We start from the raw sequence: 17,176 nt of genomic DNA, 5'->3' as shown, positions 1-17,176 counted from the left end.
TTTAATGATTTGTTGAGCATTTGTTAAAATAAAAAATTTAAAATTTTTATTAATAACAATCTTATTATGTATGTCAATGAGTTATAACTTAAATGATATAATTTCTTCATACTTACCATATTTATTTAAAGAGGTCGTGGATTCAAGTCTTTTTATCTTTGAAAAAAAAATAATTTATTATGTGTCTTTAGAAGTTAGAACATATAATAACTAAATTCAAAATTAATTGATATTTTACCAAAATTAAATACCGAATAGAATAAGAATATTTTTATATAAAAACCAATCAATGATTTGGATAGTATTGCAGTCAATAAATTCAATGCTAAATTTAGTTAATAATATTAAAGACTAACAAAATATAATTTTTTTGACAAAAAATTTATAAATTTTAAATATTAAAGACTAAATTCTAAATCTTAGATTTTAATAATATAAAATAAGTTATTAACTCAAAATATTAACTAATATTTATAAAAAAGGTTAACCTATTTTTTATAAAGATGCTAAAATATTAATAGAATTATAAATAATTATTTATAATTTATAATGAGATTATTTAATAATTTATAAAAAAATATTTATAATAATAATTTTTTAATTTATTATTGAATGTACTCTTTATTGTATTTATTATGAGTATTATTTTATAATATTTTTTATTTTAGATGATATATGTAATATTTACAATACTTTAGTTTATTGAGATGATTTATTTTATATTATTTTAGTATGATAAAAAATGTATATTTTATAAATAAAAATGTCAATATTTTTAATTTTTATATCATATATTATTTTAAATGTTTGTTTGGTTCTGAATATGTTTGTTTGGCAAATGTATATATTTTTTTAAATAGTTTGGTGTGTGTGTTTTTTTTAAACTGTTTTGAAGAAACAAGAAGCTAATCTTTTATGATAAGATGGTTACAAATGTTGTTTTTGAATAAGTACTCAGGATATAAATATACACGTGTTGGGATGCCATTCGATAGAACACGTGCCCGTTTTAACACAACTACCACATGGCATAGCGGTAATTCCGTGGAGAGAACGAGGTCAATTTCAGAAAGTCAACACCTGCAACAAATCCTTCCTTTTCAACCTTCTTCAATTTTCCTTTCACTTTCTCTCTTTCCATCACTTTCTCGTTCCTCCCCTTCGGATTTTCTCATCTCGCCCGAGAAACTGATATAGACTCAGACACACAATATCCGTTTTCCCCCTTCACAGCAGCAATAACAATGGAGGATAAGCACGCATCTGCGTTCGAATCCGCTGCCGCCGAATCCAACGGTGTCTCCTCCGCTGCCTCTCACGGCGCCGACCATGGCTGGCAGAAGGTCACCTACGCCAAGCGACAGAAGAAGAAGCCGAACAAGGCTGACGCCGCTAACGATTCGCGCGCCAATTCCAATAAGCTCGCCTCCAACGGCATGCTCTCCGGCTCCGATGGCGTTTTCAGGTCGCTGGAGCTTCAGTCGGAGGACCGACGCCGGAGAATTCTTGAGGCGCGGAGGGTGGCCGAAGAAGGATTCGACGATGCTCCTGTCAGATCGAGGCAGCGGACTCGTGATTACAACGATTACGATTCCGACGATGATGACGAGACGGATCGTCACGCAGAGAACGGGAAAGCGGAGGAGGCGAAGAAGGTGAAGGAGAAGAAGCCGAAGAAGCCGAAGGTGACGGTGTCGGAGGCCGCCTCGAAGATCGACGCAGCTGATCTGGGAGCTTTTCTTGTTGATATATCGGTACGCCAATTTGAATCCCTTGCGCTTTGTGCCAAATGAATGTTGCATGTTAATGATTCGTGTTAGAGTTTGATCTGTTAGATCTGGTAGCACATGCATTTGGGTTGGGTTTGATTTGACTTTGTTTTTTGGTGTTATTGTTGAAACAGTCATCGTACGAGAAGCAGCAGGATATACAAATGATGCGGTTTGCAGATTATTTCGGACGTGCTTTTTCTGCTGTTAACGCTTCCCAGTTTCCATGGGTGAAGTTGTTCAGGGAGTCACCAGTGGCTAAGATTGTTGATGTGAGTTTTGCATTGTTGTTTCTTATTCTGGGGATGAAATATCATTCTTGATGTGACTCTTGCTGATTCTAAATTGTATGTGTCATTACACAACTGTGATGCTGTGTGCCCGAGTGTTTGAAGCATTGATCATTGATGTATCTTTTTCTTTCTGGCAAATATGTTTGCATAATTTTGCAACTTAACATGCAGATAGACTGTGAGAGCATTTATTTAATAATTTTTGCTAGTCTAACAGTTCATATTCTATCTTATGTTGTTCATCAGAATAGTGGTTCTACTTTCTTATTTCTTCACGTGCCACTCATTAATAGCTATGTCTTTTTTTCAGGTTCCATTTTCTCACATACCTGATGCTGTTTATAAGACATCGGCAGATTGGATCAACCAACGTTCCCCTGAAGCACTTAGTTCCTTTGTGCTTTGGGCTTTAGACAGCATTCTTGCTGACTTAGCTAGCCAACAGACTGTTGCCAAGGGTTCCAAAAAGGCTGTGCAACAAGTGTCATCAAAATCTCAGGTAATTCATGCCAAATAGGCTTCTTTGTCATGCAATGCTGAATCCCCCCCTGTTGGTTTTTTTGGAAAAACAGAAGTTACCTCCGTTAGAAGATTAGGATGGATAGAGAAGGATCATATTGAATCCAAAACTAATAAGAAAGCCACCCACCAAACAGAAACAAAGCTAAAGCTCAAACAAATATACCGAATACTTCTCCTGGCAAACGTGTGAGTTCAAGTGAACAATCTTCGTCCCTAAGCATTATTAATTAACAAAAGAAACCTTCCTTTTAGGAAGCCAAATCTTGCTTTCTATAGCCTGTTGCAATATGAGTGCTTGATTAGTGTCTGAGGGTGAGGGTGACTTTCTTACGTATGTACCTATGTGCCGTTTGATGTTTTCTATTATTTGTGGTAAGTTAGCAGATTTCATATGATAACCTCTTTTCTAAGTGTTTAAGTGGCTTGGATTTGTATATCCTTTCGAGAGGCCAGTGGATAGGGCTCAATGTTGCTGAATTTTAATTTCATTTTTATGTATGATGTCTCAAATTTCTATGGGGATCTTCTTTGACCTTGGCATATGCAAGTACAAACATCAGCATGCATTTGTAATTTTTTTCAAGATGTTAAACAAAAGAGAGAGAAAAGAGAAAGAGGAGGGGGGGGGGGTTGTTATAAAGAGATTTAGATTTCGTGGTTCTAATATGGACATGATTTATAATTATCTTGTTGGCCTGCGGTTTAAGGGGCATTCGATAGTGTAGGGGCCTAGGATGTCAAATGACCATGTTCTTCAGTTGCCATTCACGTATTTCCACGTTCCAAGAGTTGGAAAAATAAGCTATCTTGTGCCTTTTAAACTATCCAGTGGATATGATTTCTTTTCTAAATTTTGAAAGCATTTGAAAATGAAGGTGAAAATGATAACGAATACTTCCATCTGAATCTACCATATGTTAAATTTGAATTAAAATGTTGCTTTGTACATTGCAGTTCTGATTTCATTGCTCTGGCATCATCATTTTTCTTGATTTTATTTTGCCCTGTTTCTTTTACTTGACAGATTATTTATTCATGTTTTTTAAAGATGATTATGTTCGAACTTTCTATTTATGTGTGGCTTTCCAAATGCAAACATGTTTTCTTTTCTCCCCAATCTATCATATGCACATTGACATTGAATTTACATGACCTTCAGGTTGCAATATTTGCTGTTTTGGCAATGGTATTGCGTCGGAAGCCTGATGTTCTTATTGCTGTGTTGCCATCATTGAGGGACAATACCAAGTATCAAGGGCAAGATAAGCTTCCAGTGATTGTATGGATGATAACTCAGGTAAGATAAGATGCAGTCAACTTCTATACATCCCAAAATATCTTCTGTTTAAACTTTTCAAAAGGAGAAATTTATCTTTCCCTTTTATTTTGCTAATGCTTCATATTTAAACATTTCTTTTAGGCTTCAGTAGGAGATCTGTCAGTAGGGTTGTTTGCTTGGTCACGGAATCTCCTACCTATAGTGACTAGCAAAAGTGGAAACCCACAATCTAGGGATTTGGTTTTGCAGCTGGTTGAGAAGTATGTACTTTAAAAAAAAAATTGAAATGTTTTCTCAACGTTGGTGTAATTGATAATTTTATTTATTTATTTGTTTATCTTTTATGTGATTTGCTGGCAGAATTTTATCAACCCCTAAAGCACGGCCTGTTTTAGTAAATGGTGCTGTAAGGAAAGGGGAACGCCTAATTCCTCCTCCTGCTTTTGAAATTTTGCTCCGGGTTACTTTCCCTACATCTTCAGCTAGAGTAAAGGTAAATGTTATGCTGGCTTGTCTATTTCTGTCTTTAAATGTATCATAAGTCTAAAACACTCTATATTCTACTTTTATGTAGGCTACTGAAAGATTTGAGGCCATATATCCCACTCTGAAAGAGGTGGCTCTTGGTGGTTCCCCGGGAAGTAAATCAATGAAGCAAGTTGGACAGCAGATGTTCAATTTCGCTATCAAAGCAGCAGGAGAAAGTATGGAAAAGCCTGGTTTTATGTTTTCATATGTGGACTTTTCTTATTTAGATGAAATATTTTTTAGGATATTTTGAACATTAGATGTATTTTTCAGATAATCCTGAGTTGTCCAAAGAAGCAGCTGGTATCTGTATTTGGTGTTTCAGCCAGAGCACTGAGTGCTACAAGCAATGGGTGAGCTATTTTATTTATTAGTGTTCGTGTTGATTTATGCAAAAGTTGTGTTCTCTTTAAAAATATTTTAACTTCCATTCATTGATTCAACATATTCAATTTACTTATTTTGTCTTAATTTTTAATTTACATGGCCAGGAACGAGTTTATCAGGACAACATTGAAGCAAGCGTTTCAGTTCTGAAGAAGCTTTCTGATGATTGGAAGGAGCAATCAGCAAAATTGTCTCCTTATGAGGCACTAAGGGATACACTGAAGGGTTTTAAAATAAAGGTAGTTTCTTGCTTATCATTGAATTGTGTGTATTGTAGTGAAGTAGTGGAATATTTGACTTGGTATATAATGGATTGAACTATTTTTGGCTACAGAATGAGAAAGTATTGACTACTGGGACAGATTCTCGCCAAGCACTCTTCAAGGATGCAGATAAATATTGTAAGATAATATTAGGAAGAGTTACCCGAAGCCATGGTTGCACAGCATGTTTGACCGTTACAGTCCTTGCTCTGGCTGTGGGATTTGTGTTCTTGTCCCCCAACTTGGAGTCGTGGGATGTTCAGAAGCTCTCTGCGGTTTTCAACCCTCAGCAGTGAGCGCTCTGAAAATATTATGCATTGCTGGCAGTTGGTTGCTCACACCCAAGCAGGAAATTTCTTTCCATCCGAATCCCGTTGACAAAATGGGTACAGTAGACCAATTGCCTCATAATAAAGGGCATAATGCGGAGGTTGTACACTTGGTTCAGATACTTTTCGGCAGATACAGAATAGTTGCGGTCGACACTGCTTTGAGCTTTACTCTAGTTTGACCATTTTATAATTTATTTCATGTTGTTTTGGTTGAGTTCCCAAATTTTAGTTATTTTAATGCCTTACATTAACCATGCGGCAAAATGCCATAGGTAATTACAGTGTATTCTGAAGTGAGTTTAGTTGAATCAAATCTGGGCACACTTTTGATCGGGAAAAAGAAAAAAAGAAAAGAGCTGGGCACACAACATTTTCCCTACATTTCACTATTGTCCATTTATCAGGGTTCTTCCCTCATCTCCCTTATGTTTTTCTTTTTCTTCGATTTCTATTATATATTTTTCCTTCCAACGAACAACGTTCCCGTGCAGCTTATAGAAGAATCCGGTCGATACAGAATACAAACATATGATTGCTTTGCTTCAAGCTCGCATGATGTTGCTAAATTTGGAATCAATATAATAATTGCTAATACAACAATTCAATTGCTGAACTGATTATGGTTGGCTATTTTATACGGTTAATCATTACAAGTTTATGTTTGTCATATATATCAATGATCAATCTTGGGAAGCTACTGATAGAAAGTGGTTGATGTATTTCTGCTGTTTCAACTGCGTGTAACAATACTTGAATGAATAGTACTAAACTACTAATCTTAGAAACAGTTTATCGGAGTTGAGATTGGTCTTAAGTTTTACCTATTAATTTCTTGCAATTGAATACTCAACGCATTCTGTAAGCAGAAGCAGGAGGTGTATATTTCTACATTCACAACAATGCAGTTGGGGAGAAGTGTACTTTAGTCTCGGAATTACAATCACAAGTGATGTGCTGTATTGTGATCTTAAAATCACGGATAATCATAATCTTCAGGTTCGGCAAATGGATACTTAGAGTATGAATTTCTAATTTTTGAAGGATCTTCGGGTACAGACCAAGGGAACTTCAAGGATGGATCCCTTGGGAACTTCCTGAAGTTGAGAAATGGTGCCCACAGAATAATCCTACAACACAATAAATAAATAAAAAACAAGCATTGTGGCAACTGTTTAGTTTGGTTTAAGACTTGAGAGTTGAGAGTAAGAGGGTCTTACGCTGGGAAGAAAATGAAGACAAACATGAACTGGAGATACATCTCCCCAAGCTTTCTTCTGTACCACCTTATCCTAAGCCAGTTCATGATTATTGGCTGCAATTCATTCACCAAGTTTCAGTTGGATGAACACCAAACAGCACAGAACAGCATAGGAAACAACCTACCGGTGCGACGAGGAAGTAGAAAAAGAAAACAATGCCGGCTTGTGTTAAAATCCAGGTGAGTTCTACTGGGTGATTATTCTCTCCGGTGACTGCTAATGCTGGCTGCTCCGCCTGTTGAAGTAGCCACACTCAACTCTCTGTCTAAAAACAACACAACAAACTCAATTTCTATGTATATAAGAATCTCACCAAGGCCAAGAGTGCTGCTCCTATGTGCAGTGCCACACCTTGTTTCTCCATGCTGAAATAGTCATGTTTGCCGCTGCATGTGATCTACAATTGGATTCAAGTCAGATAAGATTCTTTAAAAGGATCTTACAAATTAAACTACTGGCTGGGGAGAAGATGTACATGTAGTGATTGGGAAGAGGTGGTCTTGTGAGATGGTTGTTCGTGTTTGGAAGCAATGAAGAGAGAGGAAGTGCCACGTGGTGGAGTGGGGAGTGGAGGCAGAGCTTTAGGAAGATGAAGATGGAGATGAAAGTTGAGTGAGGAGCTCATGTTCTGTAAATTGCTGCTTTCCTTATCCTTTGATTTTGCTTAGTTGATGAGTTCCATGGAAGGCAAGTGTGGCAAAATAGATGACAAAATCAAACGGCGGATTGAATAGATTACGTCTTTATTGAGACTCATCTGCCACCACTCCTTCTTTTTCTTGTCCTTTCAGCTTGTAAAATTCCTTTATTTATTTATTTATTTATTTATTTATTTATTTATTTTTCTCGTGATGTTTATGATTGCGTAGTTAGTCCAACCAACACCGTTCCTTCAGTCTTTACTATAATATAGTCTCACTTCCACACCAAATCATTGCTCTTGATTCTAATAGCATCAACCAATTAGTTGGGTTAAAATTTTATGCAAGTGAACTCATAATTTAAGAGTCGACACTTCTTTCAATTTTTTCAAAAGACAATGCTGTTCAAGACAAAAATTAGACAATTTGAACTTTGATTATGTTTGTCATGAGACAACCTGATCCCTCAGAAAAACTTACCATGGATGGTTAGTGAAATTTGTTTAGCTAGTACATTATTGCGATGACAATAATGTTAAGTATTAGATTAGAGGATTAATATTAGTTAGAATCAATTTGTCTCTCAAAAAGGTTAGAATTGATTAGAAACATCTTTGTTCCTCATCATCTCACACTTGTATGATCCTTACTCTCATAATTGTCACAATTTCAACCTGAGTTTGTTTTTCTTGGAGCTATTCATTTAAAAAAAAAATAAAAAATATTCAGTTAAAAAAAGTAATCGTATTTGTTTAGGTTATGATTTTACAAAAACAAAACACCATAATATCTTAATACTTAAATAAGTAACATTCAAATCCGTTTACACTCTTAAATTCCAAACTCTAGAGGCCATCTTTTCTGTTTGGTTTTTTGGTTAACAAGTAACAACCCCCCTAAAAGTTGAAAGAGATAAAAGAGAGCTTGATTCGATGGTGAGGGAGAGGTGACAACAAACATTGGGATTGTTAACTAATACTTAATAAACCAAAAGATTCAAGCGCTAATACTTAATAAACCTATTACCTAATACTTAATAACCAAAAGATTTAGGCGCTAATAATAAGATCTTTGAAAAATATTATCGATAATACAATTTTAAATAATTTTAAAATATAACAAAAAACTAATAAATATTATATTTTTTATAAATAAAAAAAAATTCATATTTAACAAATAGATTATCTAATCTGAATTTTGTGTCAATATTAGAATAAATATTAAAAAATGTATAAAAAATTTAAAATAAAATATAATTTTTAAATTTTTTTATTATAAAAAAATTTAATCATTCACAACTAAAAAAATTAAAAAAAGTTATTTGATAAAAAATTATAAAATTTTAAAAATAAAAATATTTTATTTTTATAATAATACTTAAAAAAATTATATTAAAATATAATTTTTATCATATATTTAATATCTAATTTTTTTTATATTTTTAAATTTTTTAAAATTTATTTATCGTTAACATCTTTTAAATTTATTTCTGTGAGCAACATAAACTTTGGAATAACATTTTCACATTTTATTGGAATAACATTTTCACACTTTACTTTCAAGTAACCAATTTCATCAAAATAATACTACAAGGACTTTTATTTTATACTTTCAAAAAAGAATGTTACCGGAAATATATTATATAAAATAAATAAATAACAAAATAAACAGATGATGACGCACAGCGAAGGGAGGGGCCGTCAAAAGCCAAGGTTGTCGGAATACCCAATTCGATTCTTTCTTCAATCCTTCGCATAGTTGCAGCAGTTCGAAGAAAATTTCAATATTCTTTGATCAAAGTCCCTCACTTTCTCTCTCTTCATTGCCCTCTGATCAATACCCATCACACACGCAAGATCCTAGAGAGAGAAAAATCTAGCAAGAGAGAGAGAGAGAGGCGAGGGAGTGAGAGAGATAGATCATCGCTTGAACTCAAAAAATGGGTACGCTTCAGTCTTGGAGAAGAGCCTATGGTGCCCTCAAAGATTCTACCAAAGTGGGTCTCGCCCATGTCAACAGCGATTACGCGGTACTCTCTTTAATTGGGTCTTTTTATTTCCCTAAAAATTTTATTTTTATTTTCTCCTCTTTCTTCCGTTTTCTAAAGATAGGTGTTTGGATGCCAAGAAAAATCCCCTCTCCTCGATTCGCTTCTATTTTCTTTCTTTTTTTTAATTTAATTGTGTTTTCTTTGATGGGTTTCTTCTCTCATCTTGGGCGGGTTGATTGGTTTTGCTATTGTTAGGATTTGGACGTTGCGATAGTCAAAGCCACGAACCATGTTGAGTGCCCTCCTAAAGAGAGACATCTCAGAAGTGAGTGATTTTGTAGATTTGCGTGATCTCTATAGATCCAAATCGATCTTTATATTGAGGGTTTCAATTTTGCAATGGGAGAATCGTAAAATTTGCATTCTTTCTTGGGTTTTGTTTGCAGAGATTCTTTTTGCCACTGCTGCTGTTCGTCCCAGGGCTGATGTTGCATACTGCATTCATGCACTCTCCCGTCGACTGGCCAAGACTCGAAATTGGACGGTATTACATTTAATTGGAAATTGCATTTAATACTCAGTTTGTGTGATGATCAATTGAGATTAGTGGAACTTGCAGTTATGATGTTGTTTGAGTATTCAATAGCCAATAATTTGTATTGTGTTCATTTCTTAGACATGTACTTTGCCCCTTTTCTTTCTTGATTGGGATGGTGTTTAGTTTGTGGATTGTTTGGGAGGAATAGGATTCTGTGCATTCTGTACTTTTCTATTTGTCTCATTTTTGGGACCGAATCATCTTTCCTGCTTGTTAAACACAATGCAATACTTGTAATTTTTCAAGGTGCTTCAACTATTGATATTTCAACTGAGTATTTTGTATTATTCATGATTCTTCTGTTTATCCAGAATTTAGACCTTGCCCTATGTGATTTCAGTAACTGTTGATCTTCTCTACCTGTAATTTGGCATTTGTTACTAGCTCAAGTGCATAACTCGGTTTATTTAGGTCATAATTGTTTAATATTTAGATATAGATATGCATATTTCTCTTCATTTTGTCTTGTTCACAGGTGGCATTGAAAACGCTGATCGTCATCCATCGGTTATTGAGGGAGGGCGATCCAACTTTTAGAGAAGAACTTCTGAATTTCTCACAGAGAGGACGCATTCTACAGCTTTCTAATTTTAAGGATGATTCTAGCCCAATTGGTAACCTTTACCTTATCATTTTTTATGTATTTTATTTGGTTTGCGGTCATTTGGGTTCTAGTTAGAGGTTTCAACAGAATGTTATGAAATTTTATGATTTTTTCACCTATAATTAAATTGAGTTTCATACTTTATTTTTCCTATGTGATTTTATTTGCATTCAGCATGGGATTGCTCTGCCTGGGTTCGTACATATGCATTATTTTTGGAAGAAAGACTCGAATGTTTTAGGATTCTGAAGTATGATATTGAAGCTGAGCGGCTACCCAAGCCTGCTCCAGGGCAGGAGAAGGTAATTTCATTCATCTCTTCCTTGTGATTGCTGCTAAATTTCAAGTATGTAGTATCTATGACATTGTTTTATGTCGTTTGGTAGTGTTCGTCTGAAAATAAATACCAGTCTGATGCTATTTACGGCTACCAAACTCGTATCTAATTACGAGTGAAAAGCTTGCTATGTTTCAAATATGTTTATGCGTTTATACTGGTGGTGAAGGTCATTAGTAGTATTTCAGATGCTTCCCGAAATTGGCCTTCCCTTCAATCCAACAAGAAATTTCTTTTAGTTCCCATGTCTGATGACAGCTTGTTTACCAGGGATACATTGGCTTTTGATATTTTATGGGACAGTAATAAGGGTTTAGGTGATCCTTCACCAATAGTGAGAACCTTTTAAGTTTTTTACTTCTTTTTGCTCGATAATTAGACCCTTTTTTCTGCTTCAAACTCAGTCATACTAATTCTTCTATCCATGAGAGGCTTGTCCTAGGAAAACCTATTTGGGAGTTCAAAATTCTCAGGAAGCTCAATCTTTTTGTTTGGGTATATGTAACAATGAAACTAGAAGAGCTGGGGTAGGAATGAAATCAACCCTTCACCAGTTATGGAATTATACTGGAAATGCAGAAAATTATAGAACAGAAAAATGCTATGGTAGTGTTAGGGTGACTACCACTCTTGCTTCAATTCTCTCTTTTTATTCCTACCCTCTCATTATCCCTTTTTCCTTATATAACAGAATCTCTCTTCCCTAACAGAATCAACCTAGGATCACACACCCAGGTGCAATGTGCCTAATTAGTTACAGAAGTGATTCTCCACCTAACAGAATCTCTCTTTCCTAACTAAATCTGCCATGTGCCTAATTAGTTACAGAAGTGATTCTCCACTATTTGCTTTTTTCCCTCTCCTATTCTTGCTACTGTAAAGGAGGAATTCCCTTGGCCCCCTGTTGCTGCCTCAATAGAATCTTCTTTTTTGCTCCCACCTTTGTGAGGGTACGTAACAGTATATTGAGGTAATTAATTGGATTAATGCAAATGGCACAATGCTATTTCGTAGATCTCACATAGTTTTTCTTCTGTCATGTGCAATGTATGCTGATGTATTCAGAAACACTTATTTTTCTATTGCTGATTGATATTGTAGAAGTCTACATAATGGCTGTTTGTGGATGTATTTGTTTTTTCTGTTTGTAGGTATGCTAATGTATTTTGTTTAGACTTGCTACTATTTTTCTACTGTAAATCTTGCTCCTTTTAATAATAATTTTGTTGTACAATGTTCAATTCTTAAGTCTTCAATTATCATTTATGTTTCAAGCAGGGGTACAGCAAGACCAGGGATTTAGATAGTGAGGAGCTCTTGGAGCAGTTGCCTGCTCTGCAGCAGCTGCTATATAGACTTGTTGGTTGCCGGGTAATGTTTTGAAACATTTTGATATCTATTATCTTTTTGTATCATAGTCATAGAAACTAATTGTATGCTGATCTTTATATTTACAGCCAGAAGGAGCAGCTGTTAGCAATTATGTGATACAATATGCTTTGGCTCTGGTATGTCTTGATATATAATTTTGGAAAGTATGCATGTATACAATTTTGGGAAACCTGTGACTGAGCACTGAGCATTTTCAGGGTTTACATTTCACTTGTATTTCTATTTATGGCAACTATAGAAAAAGGAAATATTAACTATTTTGGGCTTAGAAATATAGAAGTAAATTTTAAATATCTGCGCCCATTTACTAATGTTTCTTTTATTCAAAGTGAGATTGGTATCCATCACATCCTCTTGGTTAGTGAGGGCTATGACACTAGGCTCTTTTTTTTGTTATTCCTCTAGTTGGTATTAGAGGAATGTATGTAATTATTTGATTTTGAAATTGACCTGGTTCTGTGGCTTATTCTAGGTACTGAAAGAGAGCTTTAAGATTTATTGTGCTATTAATGATGGCATTATCAATCTTGTTGATAAGGTAAATATAGCATATTGTTCTCTATATAATGTTATCAAGTTCAGTAAAATGTGTTTTATAATGGGAAGTGAAGCGGTATTTTGTTTTTGCAGTTTTTTGAGATGCCCAGGCATGAAGCTATTAAAGCTCTTGAAGCGTATAAACGTGCTGGTCAGCAGGTGATGATTTGTATAGAGTTTTGTTAACCTCAACACATCTATTTTAATTTCATGATGCATGTATTTAAAAAATAGCTCAACCTTTGCAGGCCGCAAGTCTCTCTGATTTCTATGAAGTTTGCAAAGGGTTGGAACTTGCCAGGAATTTTCAGTTTCCTGTTTTAAGAGAGGTTTGTCTTTGCAAATGTGTCAATTTCATGCTTCAATTTAGCGTTTTTATTATTGGTCTTCCTGTTCCATTTTTATCATGGGGCTGCCAATTTCCAATTGTTTTGATTGTGGTTTTCAGCCTCCACAATCTTTTCTCACAACCATGGAAGAGTATATTAGGGAGGCACCGCGAGTAGTGACGGTTCCAAATGAGCCATTGGTTAGTATGTTTATTGTGTGCCCAGTTGGCATTATAGCTTATTTTATGTCATTTTGTTTCTCTATACCCTGGCTAGATATCCTGAAATCCTCAAACATTAACTTCTTTCTTCTGTGTTGACAGCTTCAGTTGACTTACAGAGCCGAAGATGCTCCTGAAATTGAAGACACTCAAGTACATGTTGAAGAACAGGAGCCATCAGTTCGTGTTGACAACGATGTTGCCTCCAATTCTGAGTCTGCACCTCCTCCTGCTTCTCTGCCACCGCCGCAGAACAATTTTGAAACTGGAGACTTACTGGTACATTTTCAGATACAAAATAATCTCAGTTGTCTTTCCTGAACTTTACTTATTTGTGCCCCAATTGCAGGGATTGAATGACACCACACCTGATGCATCATCACTAGAGGAAAGAAATGCCCTTGCCCTAGCCATAGTCCCCACCGAGAATGGTGAGCTTTCTTTTTTGGTGCTTCTCTTTTTGTTTTCTTCGCAAACTATGATGCTCGTCAAGGTTTTGTGAAATGTTTCTGCTCATCTGTTTTGTGCAAGTAGGCACTACTGCTTTTAACCCAAGTGCTACTCAAACGCAACCAAAAGATTTTGATCCAACTGGATGGGAGCTTGCTCTGGTTACCACTCCAAGTACCGATATTTCTTCAGTCAATGATAGACAACTGGTAGGACCTTCGTTTGATCATTCTGGGTTGTTAGTAGTTATAAATTGATACTAATATTAGTGTAAAATCAATGTAAAGTTATGTAAGTGATTGGTCCAGAGTGAATGATGAGAACAGCTAAATCCTTCTAGCAGCTATGTTTATCTTTAATTTTATTTTGTGTTTCAGGCTGGTGGATTGGACTCTCTTACTCTTAACAGCTTATACGACGAAGCGGCGTACAGATCTGCACAGCAACCGGTATATGGAGCACCTGTCCCGAACCCATTTGAAGTGAATGATCCATTCGCCTTGTCAAGCAGCATCCCCCCGCCAACCAATGTCCAAATGGCGTCAATGGGGCAGCAACAAGTGAATCCATTTGGTCCTTACCAACAACCCTTTCAGCCGCAGCCACCACAGCAGCAGCAACAGCATATGCTGATGAACCCAGCAAATCCCTTTGGAGATGGTGGCTATGGGGCTTTCCCTGCACATCCTGTTTCTCACCCGCAGAACAATCCATTTGGAAGCACTGGCTTGTTGTAAGGGAATGAATGCCTTTTTGGAGATGCATGCATGCTTGTATTTAATCAAAACCAAGATGGATTTTCTACATTTTAGGGTTGTGGAAATTGTAAAATGATCAACTACTACTTTCTTCTTTCTTTGTTGCTAGATAGGTTGTTTCTTGATTGGGATGCTTGCCTTATAAAATCCAAGACTTAGACACACAATGTAATAATCATTTTATTATATAAAGAATTGTGGATTGCTTTCTTTGGATATTCTCCACTCATTTTCTTGAAGACATAAGCATGCATGTTCATATATGATACCTTTTTATTGTTTGGTTTTATGGATAGAGTTATGTTACACACCAAGTTTTTGTATGAATCAAGTTCAATCAAATTAAACAATAAGACTTGAAATAATGATAGTCATAACTGATTTTTATTATCTTAGACCAACTTGGTTAATAAAAAGACTTGAATGTATAGGATTATTTTTATGGATAATAAACAGTTGTGGTGATTCATTTACAGCAAAAAAGGAAATTTACTCGATTTTTATTTTTCACCAGATCAATGGCTTATTTACATTTTTTGGTGGGAGGGATCACATTGTTTTAAAGACCCATAAAGTTAGATATGTCTCAATTAATTACTTTGGTAGAATACACACGTGTTACAGCTAGAGAAACAGAGTATTATTTAGCAAAGAAGTAATTGATAGCAGAAGAGATCATATGAGTATCTACTATCCACTATCAAAGTGTTACATCTGCATTCATGACATTGTTACGTGTGCCTATGCATGTGTGTATTTTTGGATGGTAATGTATCAAAGAGTTTTTTGAAAGAGAGAGTGAGAGGGTAGCTATAAGGGGAGGCAACAAAGTGAAAGCATAGTAAAGAAGAGGGTGAATAAGGAGAAAAAGAAAGTAAGGTGAATAGATATGTCCATGTCCCACATATCCAACACTTTTGAAGTCATCATCATTACTAACACATCTCTTTCAATTTATCTAAGTGGGCTTCTCCAGGAATTTTAATTTACTTAAAGGAATTATTCATCAAATTATATTCTCAATATAAAATTTAACTTTCAGAAAATTCTGTTGCCAAAAGTTAAAATTTTTTATTCTTATCTTATTAAAATATTATTGTATTCTCAATTATTATATTAAATATCAAAGAGATTTTTCTTTTATTGATAATGATAGTATTTTTTAAAATAAGAATATATTTCCAAGAATATATACAATGAACAAATATATTTATAACTTATTTTTGAGAATATTAAAAATAATATTTAATTATTTATAGTAATAAAAAACAAGTTTTTTTAATAATACTTAGGTATAATATTTCTAAGCATAATATTTTTAAAAATATAAATTTTAAAGTACATTTTTAGCCTTAAAATAATATGTTAAGTAGTACCATTTATCATTTTTGTGTTGGGTGCGCTCTCTGTTTATTTGTTTAATCTCTTTTATTTTCTTGCTTAAGGAACAATGAGTGGTATCCTATTATCAGCCAACCATTCTATGATTCTTACTTTCTTTAATTTATCTATTATGTATTTCTTTTTATTTTTGGTTTTGGTTTTATATTAAAACAGAATCCTAAGTTGTAAAACAACAGAAAAGAAAAAGGCAGCGTTCCAACCTGCCTTTACTTCCTAAAAGATTTCAGCAAAAATAAATATTCACAACTTAGAATAGAATATTCCAAAAACCTATGTATATTGATTTGCTTTTTGTGACTGCTATTTTTACTTATATATATTTTTGTATATATAGATATACCCTTATAGAATTAGAGGGCCCCTAAAAGGTACATGATGAATTTGAATTATACATCAATGTTGTATATTTTTTATTTTTTGAAAATGAAGTAATAGGTTTAAAATTATTTTTGTGGCAGTTCCATTTCTGCCACCAAACAACAACTCAAGTTATAGGCTGTTTTTAAATTCAGGCAATTTTTTTCTTTTGGTCCCATCTGTGTGAACTGTCCTTCAAATCCCTGCTGATTGCTGTTTAGAAGAGTTAATTAATTCTGCTTTTTAAAAGGATTAGGGAATAAAATGGTGTCGGATTTCATTTGTAGCCATAGGAATCTAAGTTCTCTTCATTCTCCAAACCATAATCTTGTATAGATTTTGAAGACAGAAAGGTTAAAATTATATCAAATCAAATAAAAATAGAAGAATTGAAGATGTCTCCATCGATCAGTAGATGTCCTTTCATCCCTTTGATATGCTTTATAGACATGATGTCAGTATCATGCAAATCCATCATAGTAGATGCCTTAATCTGTATTTGTTGTATACAATATAGTTAGTTTTTATGCAACTTAAAACATTCATATCTAATCATTAGTTGTTGCATAGGCAAAATTAATTCTCTTTTAAATTCACTATCTTAAAGATAAAATAAAATAAAAAACTTATGCCACAATGAAATTACTTTATTGAAGGTGCATACTAGCAGATAAGTGCAGGCCATCTTTCAGTAACCAAATTTTTATAGGCTCTTTGTCCATACATTAACATGTTGGGAGTAGTATAATTTTGAAGAATCTTTCTTTCTTTCTTTTTTTTTTTTTTTTTTGAAAGAAATAGTTCAACACTCAAAGTGGAACATACAAAGACAAAGACAAACATGATAAAAAAAAAAACAAAACAACTCTTATGTTATTTTCGGCATAACTATCAACAACATAGTTATTTATCACACTACTCCATAA

General features: G+C 34.3%; 3 protein-coding genes across 3 annotated transcripts; 2 read left to right on the top strand and 1 right to left on the bottom strand.

The window, feature by feature from the left end:
* The first annotated feature begins 1,050 nt into the window (after positions 1-1,050).
* On the top strand, positions 1,051-5,754 carry LOC112734750 (uncharacterized). Its single transcript, XM_025784200.3, has 10 exons — positions 1,051-1,754; positions 1,904-2,041; positions 2,373-2,561; positions 3,744-3,881; positions 4,005-4,123; positions 4,224-4,356; positions 4,438-4,567; positions 4,665-4,744; positions 4,883-5,017; positions 5,113-5,754. The coding sequence occupies exons 1-10, from the start codon at positions 1,245-1,247 to the stop codon at positions 5,335-5,337; spliced, it is 1,797 nt and encodes a 598-aa protein (XP_025639985.1). The 5' UTR covers positions 1,051-1,244; the 3' UTR covers positions 5,338-5,754.
* Positions 5,755-6,232: 478 nt separating this feature from the next.
* On the bottom strand, positions 6,233-7,508 carry LOC112734751 (NAD(P)H-quinone oxidoreductase subunit L, chloroplastic). The gene is made up of 5 exons (XM_025784201.2): positions 7,108-7,508; positions 6,946-7,029; positions 6,757-6,867; positions 6,591-6,685; positions 6,233-6,500 (listed from the first exon to the last, which is right to left on the bottom strand). The coding sequence occupies exons 1-5, from the start codon at positions 7,255-7,257 to the stop codon at positions 6,347-6,349; spliced, it is 594 nt and encodes a 197-aa protein (XP_025639986.1). The 5' UTR covers positions 7,258-7,508; the 3' UTR covers positions 6,233-6,346.
* A 1,355-nt stretch (positions 7,509-8,863) lies between these two features.
* LOC112734749 (putative clathrin assembly protein At2g01600) lies at positions 8,864-14,705 on the top strand. Its single transcript, XM_025784199.3, has 15 exons — positions 8,864-9,302; positions 9,519-9,588; positions 9,710-9,807; positions 10,337-10,475; positions 10,640-10,767; positions 12,081-12,173; positions 12,260-12,310; positions 12,667-12,732; positions 12,825-12,890; positions 12,980-13,060; positions 13,180-13,260; positions 13,384-13,560; positions 13,631-13,712; positions 13,816-13,940; positions 14,109-14,705. The coding sequence occupies exons 1-15, from the start codon at positions 9,213-9,215 to the stop codon at positions 14,466-14,468; spliced, it is 1,707 nt and encodes a 568-aa protein (XP_025639984.1). The 5' UTR covers positions 8,864-9,212; the 3' UTR covers positions 14,469-14,705.
* The last annotated feature ends 2,471 nt before the right edge of the window (positions 14,706-17,176 follow it).

Source organism: Arachis hypogaea, chromosome 3 (genome assembly GCF_003086295.3).
Source record: "Arachis hypogaea cultivar Tifrunner chromosome 3, arahy.Tifrunner.gnm2.J5K5, whole genome shotgun sequence".
NCBI lineage: Eukaryota > Viridiplantae > Streptophyta > Magnoliopsida > Fabales > Fabaceae > Arachis > Arachis hypogaea.
Note: the sequence above shows the minus strand (reverse complement) of the source record. Positions and strands in the feature narration are given on the sequence as shown.

Bases quoted from the DNA above. Each gene is read 5' to 3' on its own strand.
- LOC112734750 (XM_025784200.3), top strand. From the start codon at position 1,245: ATGGAGGATAAGCACGCATCTGCGTTCGAATCCGCTGCCGCCGAATCC. The intron at 1,755-1,903 runs GTACGCCAATTT...TTGTTGAAACAG, and splicing joins CTTTTCTTGTTGATATATCG to TCATCGTACGAGAAGCAGCA. The intron at 2,042-2,372 runs GTGAGTTTTGCA...TCTTTTTTTCAG, and splicing joins CAGTGGCTAAGATTGTTGAT to GTTCCATTTTCTCACATACC.
- LOC112734751 (XM_025784201.2), bottom strand. From the start codon at position 7,257: ATGAGCTCCTCACTCAACTTTCATCTCCATCTTCATCTTCCTAAAGCT. The intron at 6,686-6,756 runs GTAGGTTGTTTC...AATGAATTGCAG, and splicing joins TCTACTTCCTCGTCGCACCG to CCAATAATCATGAACTGGCT. The intron at 6,501-6,590 runs GTAAGACCCTCT...ATTGTGTTGTAG, and splicing joins GTCTTCATTTTCTTCCCAGC to GATTATTCTGTGGGCACCAT.
- LOC112734749 (XM_025784199.3), top strand. From the start codon at position 9,213: ATGGGTACGCTTCAGTCTTGGAGAAGAGCCTATGGTGCCCTCAAAGAT. The intron at 12,174-12,259 runs GTAATGTTTTGA...TTATATTTACAG, and splicing joins ATAGACTTGTTGGTTGCCGG to CCAGAAGGAGCAGCTGTTAG. The intron at 13,561-13,630 runs GTACATTTTCAG...CCCCAATTGCAG, and splicing joins TTGAAACTGGAGACTTACTG to GGATTGAATGACACCACACC.